Source organism: Urocitellus parryii, chromosome 7 (genome assembly GCF_045843805.1).
Source record: "Urocitellus parryii isolate mUroPar1 chromosome 7, mUroPar1.hap1, whole genome shotgun sequence".
In the NCBI taxonomy this organism is placed as follows: Eukaryota; Metazoa; Chordata; class Mammalia; order Rodentia; family Sciuridae; genus Urocitellus; species Urocitellus parryii.
This window is the reverse complement of record NC_135537.1, coordinates 70,119,449-70,140,635: the sequence shown is the minus strand read 5'-3', so window position 1 is coordinate 70,140,635 and position 21,187 is coordinate 70,119,449. Positions and strand designations below refer to the sequence as shown.

General features: G+C 34.7%; 1 protein-coding gene across 1 annotated transcript in view; it reads right to left on the bottom strand.

Annotated features, from left to right (window-relative positions):
• Nucleotides 1–21,187, bottom strand: part of C7H8orf34 (chromosome 7 C8orf34 homolog) — a 394,600-nt gene that overhangs the window by 313,648 nt on the left and 59,765 nt on the right. The window contains 2 exon segments of the mRNA XM_026407762.2: nucleotides 5,720–5,851; nucleotides 9,891–10,038. Of these exon segments, the coding sequence (XP_026263547.2) occupies nucleotides 5,720–5,851; nucleotides 9,891–10,038 (280 nt within the window).

Sequence of the window (21,187 nt, the reverse complement as noted above, 5' to 3'; positions counted from 1 at the left end):
GAATTCTGTCATTTGTAGGAAAATGGGTTGAACATGAAAATATTATGTTAAGCAAAATAACACAAATTCAGAAAGTCAAGGATTGTATGTTTTCTTTCTTATGTGGAACCTGGAGAGGAAAAATAAAGAAAAAGGGTAGTGGATCTCATAAAATTCAAAGGGAGATCACTAAAGTAAAGGGAAGGGACCAGAGGGAGGAAAAGAGAAGTATTGAGGAATAATATTTGCGAAGTTCAATTGTTATATTTTATGCATATGTGAATATGTAACATCAAATCCCACTATTGACATGGACAAATTAAATACACCAATAAAAATACAGAAAAAAATACAGAAAAAAGAAGATATCTTTCTCTTCCTAAAATAGTGTGTTAAAATGTAAAATAGATGCAAATTTATATTAAATACCATTCAGGTGTTGATGGAAATGTCACTAGTTTTCTTACTTTATCAATATGTCTGATGTACCAATGTATAATGGTAGTCTCAAAAAGGAGAGAAAAGGGATAAAGAAGTAGAAAGAATATTTGAAGAAATAATTATTAAAAGATAATACATGCAAGTATTAGTGGAAAAGAGAGCTGTCATGACTGTTCTAATATCAAAATAGATTTTAAGAAAAACATATACTATTATAATGTTCTTCTCTGTCATTTGGACTACAAATGACAGAGAAGAACATTATAATAGTATATGTTATAAGTATAAACATACACAATCCTAGTCTCAGAGCCACAAACTATAGGAAGCAAAAACTGACATACTTGAAGGGAGAAATATAATTCTAAATAAAAGTTGGAGACTTTCATATACCTACAATAACCATAAGATCCACTAAGTACCTTGCAAGACATATATCCAAATAATGAGAGAAATAATGGTATTTGAATAAATACTTGCATGTGAATGCCCAGAACAGCACAATACATAAGAGTCAAAGATGGAAACAACCAAATTTCCACTGAGAGAAGAATGGATAAACAAAATGCGGTACACCCACATAATGAAATATTATTCAGCTATAAAAAGAATGAAGTTGTGTTCTTGCTAAAATGAATGAATCAAAAAGCTTGCTAAGTGAAATAAGTCCATATAAAAGGTCACAATTCTATGATTTTATCCATGAGATACTCTCAACAGAAACAACTCCACTGAGACAGAAATCAGATTGCCAGGTGCTGGTGGAATGTGGAAATACTGGGGGACTGCTTCTTGGGTACAGGTTTCCTTTGGGGTGATGAAAACAGTGTCAAACTAAATATTAGTAGAGAATAGTAGCACAATATTGTGAATGTACTAAATGACAATCAATTGTACATTTTACTCTTTAATTAATTTTATTTAAAAGAAGTTTGTGGCAATTGGTCAAGCAGCCATAGTAACTGGAACATCCCTAAAAATCATTTACTTCCTTCAGGGATGACTTAAGTTATGTTTCGTTTTGTTTGTTTTTCAAATGGATGTCCAATGCTGAAGGAATCTTTTCTTTTCCCATTTTACTATTAATATGTTCTGGTGGAAGCTCATCTGACTGTATTATGGAGGTCTATTTATGGACCCTATATTATGTTGAACTGACAACTACAGTTTTATAAGGCAGGTGGGGTAAATTTTTCTATCTAGTTCATGTTTATCAGGAGTGCTTTAAATAATCATAGGTTTTTTCCTTGGCTGGTACATTTTTCAAATATTTATATCATTTTCTAGAATAAAGCCTGCTAGGGACATATTTAAATTCTAGGCCAATATGTACCACCTACCCTTTACCAATATTGAATATGAACAGGATATATCTATCCCAAGTTTTAGTTATTTTGTCTCAACAATGTCTCCTAATTTTCTGTATAGGCAGTTTTCACATTTTCCCATCAAATTTGTCCCTAAATATCTGGTATTCTTTGATGCTACTACAAATGGTATTTTAAGGACATTTTCAATTCACACTGTCAGAATACAAAATACAATTGTTTGCTTACTTTGTACCCTGTGATTTTGACAATTTTACTTACTCATTTTAGTATTTTTTCTTCTACGTTCCTTTTGTGTTTTTCATGTTTATAAAATTTTGACATTTATAGTAAAAGGTTTTTCTATCTTCGCTTGCAATTATATATTTTTTCTCTTGTCGAATTTCATTCACACTATGATTTTTTGAACAGAAGTTGTAAGCATTTATTTCATTGATAGAAGAGCAGTATTCAATATTTCAATACAGAATATGATAATAACTGAGAGACTTTTGGTTTTGAGCTTTATTAGGCTGAGGATATTTTCTTTTATTCCTAAGTTGATGGAGTTTTTATCATAAATATTGTGTTTTGTCAGATATTTTTCCCCTCTGTATTGAAATGAATGTTTCAATTTTCTCTTACTCTTTTTAGTGAATTGCACTGATAAATTTTTGTTTATTAGATGAACATTGCATTTCTTACATAAAATAAATTGGATCATTTTCATACATTTCTCTATTAATATTACTAATAGGTGGTAAAAATATTTATATCTATGGTCTTGGAATAGGATCATTTCTAGTGTTCTTTTCTTGTAAAGTCCTTGACTTGTTTTAGTTTATGGAGGTCAACTAAATAGAGTTGAAATGTGTAGCCTTCTTCTCCATTTTCTGAAAAGTTGCATATGATTTCTTTTAGTTTCAAATGTATTGATCTCATAATGAAGCCATCTTGGACTCCAGTCCTTTTCATGAGAAACTATTTAATAATTAATTCAATTTAATTAACTGATAGAGGAAACTTAAATATATCTATTTCTTCTTGAGTAAGTTTTAGTTTCTTGTGTCTCTCAAATGATTTATATCTTTTATACAAGTTGTCAATCTTACTGGCATAGAACTGTTAAAATTATCTTCGAAGTATCCTGTTAATGCCTTCACAATCTGTAATAGTTTTTATTCTTTCACTCCTAATACTCTTGCATATGATAAGAGTATGCAAAGTAGTTTTATTGTTTAAGTAAATATCTTCAAATAACCAACTTCTGGGATTTATTGATTTTTCTTTGTTTCAATTACATTATTTTTCTCATTTATTTCCCTCAACATATTCTTGATTTAGTTCATTGTTTACCTATATTCTTATGGTGAAAGCTGAGGTTATTGATTTTATACATTTTCTTTTCTAAAACATTAATCTTTAAAATGCCTCTATTAGAGCTATGAATTTTCTCCTAAGCACTTATTTAGTTCACCCTACAAATCTGTATATGTTTTGTTTTTCATAATGTTGTCAAATTTCCTTTGCAATTTTGTACTTAACTCCTTGGTTATTTAGAAATGGGGTTTTTAATTTCAAAATGTGGAGGCAAGAAGAGTTTCTAGGTTTCTTGTAATTTATTTCTAACTTAAGAAAATTTCTTCACAAAAAATATTTCATATAACTTCATAATTGTTTTACAGCATACCATATTAATTGTCTTTCTGAATATTCTACCAGAAATTGAGAATTATATACATGTGTGTTAGTGTGTGTGTGTGTGTGTGTGTGTGTGTGTGTGTTCTAACTTTATTGAGCATGTGTTCTATAAATATCAATTAACTCAAGGTGGTTGTTCAAATCAAATGTTTACTGATTTTTCGGATTCACTTATTATGTCTTTATCTGCTTTTAGTTCTATATATTTCACATCAGGCACTTGGAAACACTGTTCTTACGTGCGCTGCCTCACAGCATTATTATGTTTTCTTCATTCAATAATTTTTTCATTATGAGATGATCTCTTTTGAATTCTTCTTAGTCTGATATAGTTACTTACGTTTATTTATGCTTAGTATTTAAAATTGGTTTTGTCTGTATATTTAAACATGTTTCTTGTTTTTCAAAAAATCTATACCCTTTATGCAGCCTGACAATACTTGTTTTATCATAATGTTTAATCCATTTTTATGTAGTACAATTCCTCTCATATTTATAGTTAAACCTATCATCTCGGTGTTTGATTTCTATTTTACAATCTATTCTCTGTTTCTCTGTTCCTCTCTTCCCGCCTTTGTTTTGGGAGGATAAAGAACATTTTCATATTCCATTTTAATGTATCTATTAACTTCTCATTTGTGCATTTCATACTGCTTTTAGTGATGCTTTAGAGATTATGATATGCACCTATAAGCTATTACAATCTATGTTCAAGTGACATTCTATTACTTCAACAACATTTTAATATTTGATAGTATATTTCCAATGTTAACACTTCACCCATTTTATTCTTGTTATATATATTATCTCTACACATACTATGAAAATGTTATTTTGTTATTGTTTTTACCATTAAAATATTGCTAATGATCTATGGAACCAGAGGTTGAGAGGAGACAGAATCAGATGCCAACCACCAGCAACACTCTGCATCCTATGTAGAACAAAGAGCTTACAGAATGAGGTGGGCTTTGGGCATTTTCCCCTCAGTGATAAGTGATGGAATCCAGAACTGGCAATATAATTAGTAAACCCTTATAGTTATGGATTTATCATTGGAAGACAGAGAGACAGAGGTAGAAAGAGGAAGAAAGAAGAAAGGGAAGGGGAAGGAGGGCAAATAGAGAAAGAAGGGAGAAGCTGATGACTCCTTGATAGAGATGGAAACTGAGACTTGATTCATTTCATTTTCATTTTTTAATTTATTCATTTTTCCCATTTGAATTCATAATTGGGTCAGGAATGGCATTGGATACTACTAACCATACTAGTCCAAAGAAGACATGGTAATTTTAGACTTGTGTATTTTTTAATGTTGGGATCAAATTTTACATACTAAACTGGCAAAGGAGGACAAGTTGACAAATCACAATCGTCATTTGCTAAGACCATTTAATGTTCATAATATTCCATAAAACCTCACAATAGCTTGGTGGGGTTGATCCAATAGTTTTATGAGTACCATTAGGTAAATGCAGATAGAGTTGATTTCAGTCTCTTTCACATACGACCCAGATGCAGACTCCAGTTAGCACACAGTAGGTTTTCAAAGATTTTCAAACAAAAATAATTATTTTAAACATACTCTTTTCTTTGTTGAAATTCAAAGCAAACATCTCACTCTATAACAAATATAAGAAATCGATGTATAAGAAAAGCAGTTTTCAAGCTCTCATGTGTTCCATCAGCTCCTGAACTATTTAACAAGCTTCCACATGTGTGGAGGCAGCAGAGCCCTGGAGAAATGCAGGGGCTACTAAGGTAGTGGGAAAGGAAGCAGAGACATTAGGAGAAGGGAACTTATGGCAGTGTGGGAGAGGATATCTATAGAGACTTTTTCAGTCACAAATAATAAAGAGCAGGGTTTCAGGGAGATCCTAGATAGAGGATTTAAGATTTGTTGTTGTTAAATGTTTGGAATGGCAATATCTTTCACTCCGCTCTAAAAGATTTAACTTGATTTTTTTGTACTTCATTAAATGCAGATATGGTTCTGCTTTCAATGTAGTATAATGCTGCTACTGGCCATGAGAGGCAAAGGAACTGCTCCCTACAACTTGTATTCTTCAAGGAACAGAATACTAGGTCTAAATCATTACACAGTTTGAGAGTATAAGTAGGTGAGTATATATACATACAATAATTCAATATCAATGCAGACATGAAAGTGGAAATCATTAGGATTAATAGTCAAAAATACCAGATTAAAAGTTTGGCTTCACTTACTATTTTTTCTTTATTTCCTGAACAACAGACTTATAAAGGAAATAAGATTTGAAGAACAAACTTACATGATTTGGAGTCTGGTGATGGGGGGGAAATATTAGACACAGCAAGGTCACTTTTTGATTTTTTAGGCTTCTTTGCATTTAATTGCCAAGGTTTATCATAGCTTCTGAAATCCCTTCTTGTTCCTTTAGATTCTGTTAAAACAAAATATGTATAAAAATCAATAATAAGGATGAAGGTATTCTTGTCATCAAATATAGCAATATACAAAGGACCACTGAGCCAGCAAAGAATGAGACATTGGGTGTCATGCGGCTTCTTTATTCTGTAGTTCTTTCAGGGCAAGGAAAACAATTCATATTAATTCAAATAATATAGCAAGGCTACTATTCCTAGTTGGTGGAAAAGAGATGAGATGAGACAGGATGTGACCACTACTAGAAATTTCAATATCAGCCATGATTTCACCTATCCCAAAGTTTGAAAAGAATCCAAATAGTTTCAAGCTACATGGTAAGGGGACAAGAAGAATTCACCTACACTATTGGTGGACAAACCTAAAACTAGATAGAATACTCCACATTTAAATTTTAGTAAACAGAAAAAATATATTTCTAAGAAAAATTTCATTTAAAAACACAAGAATACAGCATCCACAATGCAGGCATCATACTTTTAAAAGCATTAAATATCAGAATATAACTGATTTGTCTTTTGAATAAAAATAAAAGAAAACGGACTGTATGAAATCGAAAGAAATTAGAGCCAGGCACAGTGGTGCACGCCTGTAATCCCAGAGGCTCAGAAGGCTGAGGCAGGAGGATGGCAAGCTCAAAGCCAGCCTCAGCAAAAGTGAGGCACTAAGCAACTCAGTGAGATCCTGTCTCTAAATAAAATATAAAATGGGGCTGGGGATGTGGCTCAGTAGTTGAGTGCCCGAGTTAAATCTCTGGTACTCCCTCCAACAAAACAAAGAAATTAGAGTAGAGATAAGTCAACCAACCTATGATTGAAAATGGAAATGTGCACAGAAAAATTATTTTTTAAAAAAAAGATGAGTAGGAGACTAAAATGCAATAACACATTTAAATTTGTGTTCAAAGTAAGAAAAAAGAGAGAACCGGAACTGTCAAAAATTTAATCAGTGGCATGGAGAACATACTTTATTTAATAAACCCCATAAGAAGAGAGTCAATAAATATGAAAGGCAAACACAATGACAAATGAAATGAGAGAAATGAAGAGCCGTGGAGGAGACTCAATATACACATGATTGATTTTCCTGAAAAATCACAGTCAACAGCCCAATAAAACTTTTGAAAAACATAAGTTTAAAAAATCCATACATATTCAAGAAAAATAATTTCTTTTATTATTCCTAAAAATATTCTTTCTATATCTCTCATATTTTCACTACATCAACCTCCTGAAGTTATTAGCTTTCTATGTCTAAATCTCCTCCTGCCATTGCTCACTGTCTCATATCTGACCTTGTGCTTCATCATCATCAGAATCACTTGCTCACAAATATCAACTCCTCCACAAAACTCTTCTTCCACCCTCCATGATCCGCATGGTATCACAATCACAATTCTCAATCTGCCCCTCAAATTTTTTTCTCTCTCCCAACCCAGCTCTTATGAACACTAATGAAAAAAAAAATCACCTTCTTGATGCTGCTTTCTATGATGAATTAATTAAAAATTAATTCATGTCTTCAACTTCAGTAAGGCCCCAAAACTGCTTAACAAACTCTCTTATCTTTAGCAAACAACTTCACCTCTTCATAAACAACAAAATTTAAGGCATCCAGAATGATCTTACATGTATCGTCTTCCATATTCTAAGTACACATCTTCCACATATTTAACCACATTTTCCTCCATTCTTTCACCCTCATGTTTTTCATGATTAGTTGTGTTGGGAGTCACACCAGCTCAAAAGACTAACTTCCCTATCCCCCGAGAGCCGTCCAATGGTGAGCCCTGCTAATTCACATGATCCTTACCCACCAATCAGAATTTCCCCATCCCCTGAGAAGAGCCATCCAATGGTGAGCCCTGCTGGCTCACAAGATCCTTATCCACCAATCAGACTATCCCTGCTGGCTCACATGATCCTTACCCATCAATCAGAAAGCACCCTATGCCAACTGACAACCATTAAACTATCATAACTGTCAAACCACCCCCAGCTCTATAAATATGCAGAGCTGTTCCTCAATAAACAGGCATTTTCTCCCAAGACAAGCCTTGATCATTCTTTCAAGTTGTATGATACTGAATGAGTTCCACACCAGGACTTCTGCCTTGAACTACCCCAGAGTTTAGAGTCAGCACCAATTGCCTACTGTAACTATCTCCAAAGATTTTCCACAGGAAACTCAAATTAATCAATAGGAATTGAGCTTATATTTCCCTTTATAAATTTAGTTTTATGTTCCTATCTTGCCTTATTAAATGAGCATTTATGCCATCACTCAAGTCAGTAAACTGGGAGTTATGATAATCTCCTCCCTCCTTTCCCCTTCTGGAAGGAAAGAGTCATAAGTGCTTGTGAAAGTCAGAATTCTAAGAAAACTGGAAAAATAACAAGGTAATTTATAATCATGATCGCCATACCCAGGTGTTCTGCCCTATTATTCTATTCCCTCCCCTTGAGTAAAGTCAGGACTTTTGACCTGCTTCTATCCAATAAAATATGGCAAAGGTTTTGTCAATGTCATGATTACATTATATTAGATAAGACTCCATTTTAGCAGAACAGAATGAGAGAAATTCCTTTACTGCCTTTAAAAAAGTAAACTGTCATGAGGTGAGAGAGCAATGTGGCAATGAACCTTGCATTGCATCTAGGAGCTGAAAACAGACCCTAAATGAAAGCCAGAAAGGAAACAGGGTTCTCAGTCACAAAGCTGCACGGGACAAATTTTGCCTCTGTTGGGTGAAGTCTTCATTCACCCAAATGAGCTTGAAAGCAGATTCTTCTGTTGGCAAGCTCCAGATGAGAATGAAACCCGGTCAACACCTTGACTTGCAGCCTGGTGAGGCTTAACACTTAGCTAAGCCAGGCATAAATTCCAACAAGGACACTGAGATGCTAAATGTGTACTGGTTAAAGTCCCCAGTGTAATAAATCATTCTCTCTTCAGATACAATGTTTTATAAAACATGGACTCACATGAACTTTGGTAAGCTCACAGATGCTCATCTGATATGCCTTCACCTGGTGGGTGCCATCTTAGCACTTATAAGCCAAAGATTAAACACCTAATTTATAATCTAAACCCAAGAAAGTGGGGCCAAGAAAAAACAAGGGTTCCCTCTGTTGTATGCCAAAAGCTCATATTCTAGTTTCCCATATGATGCAGACAACTGTGCATGGATCATCAACACCAGATATGTCTTCATTCTTCAGAAAATACACTATTCTCTATTCAGGGTCTTGAGAAAGCACTAACATGACAACACATGTAGAGACAAAAGTCCTTTCCATGAGATCCCACAGAGCATGAAGGGAAGAAGAGAAATCATAGTGTCATCACAGAAAAAAAAAAAAAAAACATTTTGAGTCCAAACAAGCTGATTCCCTGGAGAATCAGGCAAGGAGTTGGACAGCTAAGGAGATCTGGGCTTGAAAATAAATACCTGAGACAACAGGACAGTGTATAAAAATGGTAAAGTCAAGTCTACCCAAGGATCTCACCAGTGTTTACTGGAGAAATAAAGTTACCATAAAGCTGGAGGGCTGGTTCCCCAACATCCAGAAGGAACGATTTCTCCTAAATCTGAACTTATACACAGGATAACATGAGGGCTGGAGAAAATGGAGACTGCTCATCAGTTTGAGAAGTAAGAAAACTAACTTTGTAGATATCTAGTCTTTTTTTTCTTACTTTTCTATATAGATGAACTATAAGCATTTAATTCAAAATATTCATAAAAGAAACAAAAAATTAGAATAATTTGTTTGAACTCATACACAATGAAATCCTTCTCTGCAATCTGAACCATCTCTATTAAAATGAAATATCCTGATTTTTATATTTTGAAGTACAATGCAATATCTTCAAATTCAAAAATACGATAAATTTTAACATCTGGGTGAAGTCACAGTCAAATACATGAAAACCTTAGGTATCCATTCATCTAGATTGATCTTATCAAAATCAAAAAGACTTGAAATTTTTCATTAAATGTATCCCAAATTAACTGCAAGATATTTTTCATTTACCTGATGTTTCACTTTCTGCCCAGAGAGCTGCAGATCCAGACAAAGTTCTTTGCAGTTGTCCACGATTTCCTTGTTTAGACTGAAGATGGTCAATAAGAAATGGGATTGGCTGGTCAGGTGTCTCAGTTATTAGCTTGGTCATTAATTCCTGAAGAAAGAATGGAGCACACATTTATATCTAATAACCATAGCAAAGATTAATAATAAACATTAAATTAGCATTTCATATTGTCAATCATCACTGTTTCTAGGCAGCAACTAATTTAATCCTAAGAATATTTTCAGACAGGGACAAATTACTGCTCTCATTCTGAGAGAAGTGAAGTATAGAGAACTGAACTGTCTACATTGCAGAGTTAAAATAGAGCAAACCCAAGAGGTTTTTTGTTTATATTAATCTTTATTTCTCATAGTTAGCCTAAATATACTAGAAATTTTATCTAAATACTTATTTTTAAAAAGCATCATCTCAGAATTTTAAGTTTTTGCTTACTGTTCTGAGAGATGCCATTACAAACTAAGTGTTAGATAAAATTCACCATATGCCTTATATACTAAGTTTTAGATATCAGATACACCCTAAAAAGTTATTGTGTTAGTGAGGTATATTCAAATCTAAAGTGATTAGGTTATGAGAGCTGTAACCTTATCAGTCCATTCTAGCTTGAATGGATTGACTCGGGGGTCACCATAGGCCAGGGGACATGGCTACTGAAGGTGGGTCATGGGGGCATGCCATTAAGGGGTTCATTTTCCTTCAGCTCCTTCCTGTCTCCCTCTCTGTTTCCTGATCCTGCCAGGAGCTGAGCAGTTTTTTTTTTTTTCCTGATCCCCCTGCTGGGCCCTTTGGCCATGATGTGCTGCCTCCCTTGGGCCTAGAACAATGGATTCAGCCTACCATGGACTGAACCTCCAAAACCTTCAGCCCCAGATGAACTTTTTCACCTTTAAGTTGTTCTCATCGGGTATTTTGGTCATGGTGACACAAAGCTGATTAAAGTATACACTAATATCATTTTTCCTTCTTATCTACACATAAATATCCCAAAATGAAGAAAATTTTGTTGGAATGAATAAATGGGTAATATGCCAGAGATTCACAGAAATGAAAAAGTGTCTGAAATAGTCCCCAAACATTACAGAATCTTCTTTTTCCAAAAATCTCTGATGAGTAAATCTTTTGGTCTCTTCCTCTGTGTATGTTTCTCCCCCTCCCCCTCCCCCTACTCCTCCTCTCCCTCCCCCCCCCTACTCCCCCTCTCCTTCTCCCTCTCCCTCTCCCTCACCCTCTCCCTCTCCCTCTCCCTCTCTTTAAGCAACAGCAAGATCTTTACCTGTGGAACAGACCATTCCATTTTTAAATAGCTCTAATGATACCTTAAATTGGGCCAAAATTTGCCCAAGGGTAATATCTACACATTGTTTTTTCCAGTCAGAAAGAGCAAAAATACAATCTCCAATTTGTGGTCAATTAGAATCCCCAGATTGTTTGAACATGAACAGCTGTCAAGCCGAGGGTGCTGTGAAATTGGATTTGTAAACTCACAAGCACCACTTTTCGGTCTTATCAGTCACATTCCATCTTGTTGGTTTTAGCCTAGAATTCTGGTCTGTCAACTGTCATTTTATGTTCAGATTCTAGGAGAGGCAATCTAGTGAGCAGGCCTGAAAAATAAGATGTTAGGAGTCCTAGTGGAAGGGGTACTAGAAATTGCCATGCCATTGTCTTTTTGTTTGATGGTGGCCTCTTCCCCCCCTCCGCCACTTGAATGTTTTTCTCTCAGATGGCTGATGGTGACCCTATCATCGTTCAGTCTACAAGGATACCTTCTCAGCGAGGCTTAGCCTTAACCAATCTTTCAAGACTTTATCACTTTATTTTCTTCTCAGCCTTCAGCACTCTCCAGAGTCATTTTGCTAACTATTTGTCCACCTATTATCTCAGGAATGTTCGTTTACATTTATAACAGTCTACAAACACACAGATTTATCTGAGCAGAGCCTAAATGGTTTTTGTAGATGACAAGATCCCAAGCTGGTCTTAGAGATATGCATCAAATAATTCAGAGTATCTCAAAAAAATGTGCTGACTGAACCTAGATTTGGAGCTTAAAAGAGCAAGTGGTTTCTACCCTAAATACACTGTAATGCAAAATATTTATAAGATAAATGTAATACTTTTTTTCGTCTGAAAAACAGGTAAGCAAACATCAGTTAGTATAGTCTTATTTATTTCTGCTGCTGAAAAATCTCAGTCATTCGCATTATAACTAAAGAGGCCATTTGTCTACTGTTGTAATCATGAAGCACTGCAGGTTCAATTAAACTCCAATTATACATCAATGGCTGGAATTTTAAACATTTCAGATTTCGCACTTATGCACTTATGGGAGAGATGTATTACATTCTATTTGAGCTCATTGTACATTACAAATGCCATTAGAAAATGGAAAGAAAAGTAAATCGAAGTGAGGCAGAAAAAATAAGAAGTAAAGTAGGACAGAAGAAAAAAGAAATACCTAGGAAACATTTAAGGAAGGACAAGACAATATAATTTTAAAGTTCTTCATACTTTTTCCAGGCCTGTCATTCCCCAAGGTAGTTCTTCCCAGACTTATCACTCCCAAATTTCAGGGAAATCTATAAATCTTAGAGTTACCATAAAACCACTTACTCATGACAATTACCTTTTGCACTATTAATTAGTCCACTGATAAATATATTAAGCAAAGAGAGACATGATATTTTTAAGAAACTTATAATTTAGGGGACTTTCTAGTGTTATCTATAGATTATATAATGGAGCCAACACCATTCTAAAGACCCTGAGAATGATAACACCACCATAAACAATCTTGTGATCATCAGATTAATGCCATCCTTACACAGCCTCCCATACCCACCCTTTACCAAGTTTTGTTTAAAAGAAGAACCAGTTACCCCAAAAGCAAATCTCACTTTTCCTGCCATCATTTGTTTTATTTATTTATTTATCTTGAAATGACATTATCTTGATAAAGAATGCTTCCGGATAGGCACAAAATAATATGATATCTCACAATATTAAATTTAATTTCATGTTTTTTTATTGGTTCTTTTTAGTTATTCATGACAGTAGAATTCATCTTGACATGATTATAAAAGCATGGAATAAATCTTATTCTAATTCACACCCCAGTATTTCCTCTCCCCCTCCCCTCTCCCCTCTACTGGCTCCCTTCCCTCTATTATCTTTCTGCCATTTACCCATAGTTATTTTTTTAATTGATTTCTTGTGGATGTACATGATAGTGAGATTCTCTGTGCTGTATTCATATACGAACATAGGAAAGTTGTGTCAGATTCATTCCACTGTCATTCCTTTTCCCATTCCTTCTCCCTTCCCATCAATCCCCTTTGTCTACTCTCCTAAACTATATTCCCTCTACCCCTTATTGTGGGTTAGCTCCCACATATCAGAGAAAACATTCCACCTTTGGTTTGAGATAACCCACATTTTCCCTTGAACGTGTCTCTGCTTTCCCAAATAAATCTTTGTCTGTGTCTCTGACTGGCATGTGCTGAAATTCTTTTCATGACATAATCCCAGGACCCCATATGTCAAGTACCCACCCTCAGGAACTCTTCATACTGTCTTCTGGTGACATCTCTTCTCCTGAGGCAAAGGGACCAACTAGACTATTCTATTCACAGAAAGCCTGAGCATTAAGATAAAAGCAAAATTAGGTCAGAGTAAAGAGCTCCAGAATCACAGTGATTTCTCTCCTGAGACCGCAGAAGGTATCATATGCTTTTTATTAAAAAAAATTCCACCTTTAGGATTGGACAGGAAGTTTCCATATTTTTGTTCTTGTAAAATAAACTGAAGTTCCCCAATGTTTTCCTCAGAAGATGGATTACACAGTCAAAATATGCCAAGTAATCTCTATTATATTTTAAAAGTATCATCAGTCCAATAACTAGTTTTGGCTACACTTAAATTCCACTAATAAATATTAGAGATTGAAGACCCAGAACAATTGCAGTCACAGCAAAATGAAAACAGTTAATGTTTGCAATAGAGTGTGTTAGGCATCTGGGTTGGGAAACAGGACAGTAGAATTCATCTTGACATGATTATAAAATTATAAAACCAGCTAGCTATAGATGATTTTACTTACAAGAGGAATGATCCTGCCTCTCACTTAATCCACATATCCATTGGCATTAGAACTCAAATGATTCTGAGAACTTGAACTTGCAAAAATTCCTTTCCTGGGCAAGAAAATGTGAATCCTTAGATTTGCAAAGATGCTCCTGGCAATAAAAAGATTGATTTCTTTCCACCCCTGGGACTTAGAGGTACAAAAATAGAACGGAGGGGCTGAAAGATTTGAGGAAGTGAGAATAGAGATGTGTAGTTAGAATGTAAAGTCAGGGCTAGAAATGGATAGCAGGAAGTTTCACAAGGATCACTGACCAGAAGGAAGAAAATATCTCAGAGCATGAAGACAGTCTCAGGCACACATTCTGAATACCCGTAGATGGAGTGTGTCCAAGAGAAGGCTCATCTGCCAGTCTTGCCATTGGTGTAAGAGTCATGACATGAAATTCCCTAGGAGATTTGTGCTATGTGTCTAAATTGAAAGACAATAAGAGTGGTGATAGCACTTCTGCCTGGTAACAAAACGCCTGTGGACATTTTAGGCTAAATATTTAGGTATTGATAAAATGCAAGTATTATGATGTGTTTGCACTCACTGCCTAGATAAACCTGAGTCATTCAGGTTGCAATCAAAATATACTAGCAGTTATTACCAAAAAAGGTTTAAATTCTAATTTAAACTTATCAGGCAATATCAGTAAAATTGCTCATGTATGGAATATGCAATAGGTGATACAGGAAATGGAGGAAATGGTAGAAATTAGACACACAGGGTTTAAAATCAGATACACATTCCTGAATCATTCATCTCCTACTTACTAGCTGTGTGACTTTAGGCAAGGTACTTAATCACTTTAACATCCAATACTCCATCCATTAGCCAGTCATGATAGAACATATCTACAATACCAGAGGCTTTGGAAACTGAGGCAAGAAGGATCTCCAGTTCAAAGCCAGTTGTGACAACTTAGCAAAGCCATAAGCAATTTAGTGAGACCTTGTCTGAAAAGACCCTGGTGATGTGGTTCAGTGGTTAAGAGCACCCCTGGGTTCAATCCCCCATACCAAAACAGTAAATAAATACTCCATGTACTAATGTGAATGATAATAGTAACTGCATCACAGGGTAACCATGGGGTAATAAGATAATGACGGCAAAGCATTCCCAAAGTCCCTGAGTTATGTGTAGGCTACCATGATGGATGATCTAACACTTCCTTCTAAGATATAACACTTCCTAGGGAACTGTTTCCAGAATCTCCTTCATATGATCTAGGTTAGAGTTTCTCAAGGAGAGGAATTTGTAGGGGTCTTAGAAAGCACAGAGGAGCAGAAGAAATTATTCTCTAAAGTTAGCCGGGCATGGTAGCTCATGTCTGTGATCCCAGTTACTCTGAAGTTGACTGCAGGCAGATGTGACAGCGGATGAGATTCACAGCAGCTTCCCAGCATGTTTGTGGGAAACTCCACTGCAGCTTGAGAGCTCTGCAAAGCACAGAAGTGCAGCAGCTTCCAGGCAAGCACTGGAGACCACCTGCTTCTGTGCTGCAGGCTGAGCTCCTCAGGGTCAGCTCCTCTGATCCCAGCTGACAGTCCCTTTGACTGCATCCGACTGTCTACCTCTCCATCTCGAAAACTCAGTTTCACAAAACCCTATTAGGACTTGGATACACAGAGGGGGTTATCTCTTCCAACTTAACTACTAATAACATACCCACAAAGCTGTTAGCTACTATTTTAATGTTTATTATGATTTTTCAATATTTACATCTTCATATAATTTATTTATGTATGTCTGTTTATTACTATTATCATAATTATGCATTTTCACTGGTATATGTGCAAAACATTCTATTCTTTATTTTTTTATTTTAAAACTAACAACTGAATTTGTAATATAGTTAATTATCAACTATAACCTTTAACTTCATAAATATACTATACATTAAAACAGGCCCCTGCATTGATATCTGCCTCCTATTATTTTAATTACCCTTCCATTACTTGTAATACTTCAAAATATTACTTTTAAATTAGGATTACATAGGAAGATAAACATCATTTTTAAAAATTTGGAAGACCAATCTAAAGAACATGAATCATTAAGTAATAAGTAAATATAAATTTGTATTCTACAACATGTAAGGACTCCTGGAATTGAGAGCTATTATATCCAGTAATGGACAGACAACCTGTACTATACAAAAAATGGGAATGATTAGTGAGACAAAAAATGAATAATAACTGGTAATAATGATTGTCTCCAAGTGCATTTTAAATTAATTGTCCACTAAACAAAAGCAAAACCATGAGTGAGTTGGTAGCTTATCACAGTCGTTTGTTACTAAAACTGAAATGAATAATCAGGGGACAGTAAAAATTATTTTAGTAAAAGATGTACTTCATTTGTTGGAAGCTATAGAATCCCTTGCTTAAAAAATAAACATAATGTGCATGATTACACACAGACACCAAATGATACATAATATTCTTGAGTGTTTACCCATCCATGAACAGAGGTTCCAAGCTCCATGTGTTAAGAACCCTTGTTGTGGGTAAACAGCATGGCATTCTGCCTAAAGATTTGTGACTTGAGGTTCAGTTACTTTTTTCTTCATTTGCCTGAGAGGTAAGTAACACTTCATATTCCTTTCACCCTCAGAAAACAATTATCAGGAAATAAAATTAAATCTATTTCCAAAATCTCAGAAATTTCTTGTTATATGGCCTTTTCAAAAAATTTAATACATACTAAAGATATTGTACTCTTATTAATAAAGGTAGTATTGATCACATATTTTATTACTCAGCACCTATAATTATTTTAAATACTAATAGAATATGGCACATTATCATATGTAAAATGCTATTTTAGTTCACAACTGGCATTAGGATCTGATGACTGAATTGATTTGTTTTAAATCTGCATGTTTCAATTTTCTGTTTTTAAGTAGGTCTCTTAAGTATTTGCATTTGAGATCAAAACCTTCCAAAATCCATCCCTATCCCTGCCACCCAAATGTATTTCATAAGTAAGTAGGTAATGGACATTCAATTGTCAATAAATGTGAGAATGTGAGTCTGGTATTCAGTTGCCTGTGAAACATCTTTTCTTCTGAAAAAGCCCGTTCCCAATGGATAGAACTCAATTTGGTTTCTATCTGTACATAGCCCTTGCTTATCTTCTCTCTCATTTCACTTTTTTTAATGGCAGTAAAATGGAAGGCTTTTTTCCCCCACCTTATTATATATTTAAGATTTATTAAGAGTTTTTCAGATGAGCAAAGTGGCATATGCCTGTAATCCCAGCAGCCTGGGAGGCTGAGGCAGGAGGATCTTGAGTTCAAAGCCAGCCTCAGCAAAAGTGAGGTGCTAAGCGACTCAGTGAGAGTCTGTCTCCACTCCAAATAAAATACAAAATAGGGCTGAGGGTGTGGCTTAATGTTCAAGTGCCCCTGGTACCAAAAAAGAGTTTTTCAGGTTGGCAATAAATGGGTTCCAATGCAGTATACAGGTTTCCATGCACAGTGAACAAGAAAGACATCTCTGATATTTTCCTGTCAGAAATTCAGAGAATTCAGACTGCTGTATGTCAGGATCATGCCCAAACCTTCCCTAGCCTACTTTTCTAGTTCCCAATTAAAAATGAAATTTCCTTAGAAGGCTGAACTCATCTGGAAAGAAAATAACATGAATAATAATTATTTGATATACAAATCATTTATTAAGCCTGCCAGATACAAGTGCCAAGTATTCTACATAGAATTAATCACTACGTATACATTAAAGAATTACATACAAGATGCAAAACAAGCTGACGCTTTTACAAAGGTGCTTGTTAACTCCCTGCTTATTTCAGTTCACCTGGTCTTCACCAGCCTACCAATGCTCACAGTCATTTCTACCTACGCTCATACCCACCGACATATAGACCCAGGGAATAAGAAAATTTTATTCCTGACTTGTAAGTCTTTTGGCCCTTCTTAAATATGATTTAATACAAATGTAGCTTTATTTTGCTCACTTATAATAAACCAAAAAGCATCTAATTAGCCTCACTGTACACTATAGAATATAATCCAGAGGTGAAAGTAAGAAAAATAAAAAATAAGTTGCTTTATAATAAAGATTAAAAATGAAAATACCACAACTAGAAATTAATCATTCTTCATCCTAAAGCTAAATCATAGACATGGAATCCTGTCTACTTTTAATAATATGGGAAAATAATAATCTAGCCTGCAGAATTATTCAAGTGACAAATGATGCAAAATTTTGTCTAAAGCCTACTAATTTTTTCTCTAATCCAGAAATGTCTTCTCAGATCAAAATTTTTGAAGATTCAGTATGCACTTTGATACTCCTCATATAAAAAACAGAAGCTTGTAGCTGAATTTATAGGCAATCATAGAGGTCCCCAGTGAGAAATACTGGCATATCATATGGAAATACTTTTAGTTAGAGAATTATATCAGAGCAACTTATCTGGTGTTAGGTGGAATTTTCCACATTTTCACTTGGAAATTACTCTGTAGGAGTACAACATAGGTGATCCTAGTGGAAATATTGAAACAGTTCAAAACTCAAGTAAATTAATTACATAAATCCACAATGGAAGTAATAGATGTATATAGAAACTGTCATAAAAAAGGAAGCTCTCTCTCAGTTGAGTAAAAATTATTTTTGCTTTTTATCTTTCCTATAAAATGTGTAACTAAAATAGGGTAACCAGCTTGGCAGATCATGAGAAAATTTTGTGGTGTACACCCAGCACCTCCTTTCGGGACTGATGATCTGAGGAAAGGATGTGTACATTACTGTACATCCATACATTTCTGTATTGCAAATTGCTGATAAATACAGTGGACCATCTTAGGCAATCACAAGTACACAGTAAGTCCTCACTCTGATTTCAGGCCTCCTAGAAGAGAATTTGAAAAAACACTGCAGTTAACAAGAAGCTATATAGATGGGGTACTTAAATGACCTAGATTTATATTCTGTTATATGAATTTAGTTATTTATTTCTCAAGGCCTTAGTTGTCTCATCCCTAAAATTGGTAGGACAGTGTCTACTTATCAGTTTGTTGTCCAGAATATAGTAAAATATATAGCATGCCACTTGGAATGCAAGACCAGATTTCATAGCAGTGGGAGTTTCCCATTTGGTTTCCTATAACAAAAGAAGATACAGGGCAGAGGGCTGGTTTGTTTGTCTCTCCAGATGTCATATTTTTCAAGATAAGTAAACATTTTGTCAAGTTGGCATTCCTCAAGACAATTCAGCTGCAGGCAATTGCAAGAGCAAATTTTAGAACTGTTAGCTGGAAATAGCATGGCCACCCTTTCCACAATGATTGTTTCAGTCTCCTAAAATTAACCACTCTCCAGACCTTTATGACAGTCATCTCCATGCTTTCATTATACATTCACCACCTGACTGAGAGGTTTTTCTGAGGTTTTTTACACCACCAACAACCAACTCTGATGCTACAGACACCACCAGGGTGCTCAACAACTAAATTCACTTCTGAAACTCTCTATCTGAAATTAGCATCAGATCCCACAAATTTAAGGACCTAGGCCCCCAAACCTGCCCCACTTCAAATGGCAACACTAAGTGCCAGGCCACATGCATTTTTAATGAATTGGTTATAAATAAAGAGGATTGGAAGTACCCAAATCCTTTCATAGTAGAATAAAAAAAATAATTCGTGGTATATTCACGTGTTATATTCAGAAAAACTAAACAACAATGGAAATGAGTAGTACTATAGTTGTACCTCATAACATGGATAAATTCCAAAAGCATAAAGATGAGCAAAAGAAGCAAGACATAAACAACACACGCTGCCTGTGCTTGTTTATTTTAATGTCCAAAATAGACAAAAATGATCTGCAATGTCTGAGGCATGGTATTCTAGAAAGATGTTAGATCTCTGTTCACAGTTCCTAGCACAGAGTTCCTAAGATCCTGGAAAATAGTCCTAAGTGATCAAAGTGATCGAATCTTCTTTTATTCTAATGAAACACACGGTGAGGTTCTACATGGATTTTAGAATACTTGGTACCACTATCACCTCTGGCTTGTATTTTTATTGTTGCACATTATAATTCTACTTTTTAATTTTGTACCATTAGCATTAATTTAGATATGCTCACATATTTACAATTTTTATTGCTCCTATTTCTTTCTTGATTTCCAACTATCTTCCTGAGATCACTCTCAACAACATAAGGGAAAACCTCTTATATTAGTGGTGACAAGACTGTTTCATTTCTCACAGAAATATTTTACATGCTATTTAAACTGGAAAATATTTTAATTATGTCTAATTATAAATTAGGATTTCTTTTCTTTTTGTTTCCCTTTTTTTTTCTTTTTGGAGGAGATAGTTAGGGGTGGTAGTGCACACCTGTAGTCCCAGATGCAGGGGAAGCCAAAGAATTTGAGGTAGCCAAGGCAACACAGTGACATCCCATCTCAATTTTTTTTTCCTTTTTTGAGAAGTTAATCATATTTCTTTAAGGAATATCTGACTTTTTTTAGAGCTTTCTAAAGATTTTTTCTTTTCATTATTTTTTGTTTGTAGTTTTTTATTTTAAAATAACCATAAATTTATATAGGAAGTTGCAAAGAAATATACAAGGAGGTTTCACATACCCTTCACTCAACGTGCCCCAATGTTAATAACTTGAAAATTTTAATGTAATATCAAAACCAGGAAACTGGTATCTGTAGAGCTCATTCATATTTCAACAAGTTACAAGCATCCATGTCTGTGTGTGTAGCTCTATGCAATTTCATGGTAGTGTAGGTAGGAATAACCACTTCTACAGGGAAGATAATAAACTGTACCAGAATCATTTAATTCCTCATGATATGTTATAGTCATGTCTACCCATTTCCCTCTTCATTTTTGAGACCCAGCAACCAATAATCTGTTTTCATGTTATTTTGTAATGTTATATATAAAAAAGTATATATTACTTTGAGAATTCTGTATTATACTCAGCATAATATTTTGAGGTTCCCCTAAGCCATTGAGCATATTAGTGGTTTATTTCATTTAATGCCGACTCATATTCATGATGTAGATGTTCTATAATGTGTTTAACCATTCATTAATACCACCAAAGGACATCTGTTTAG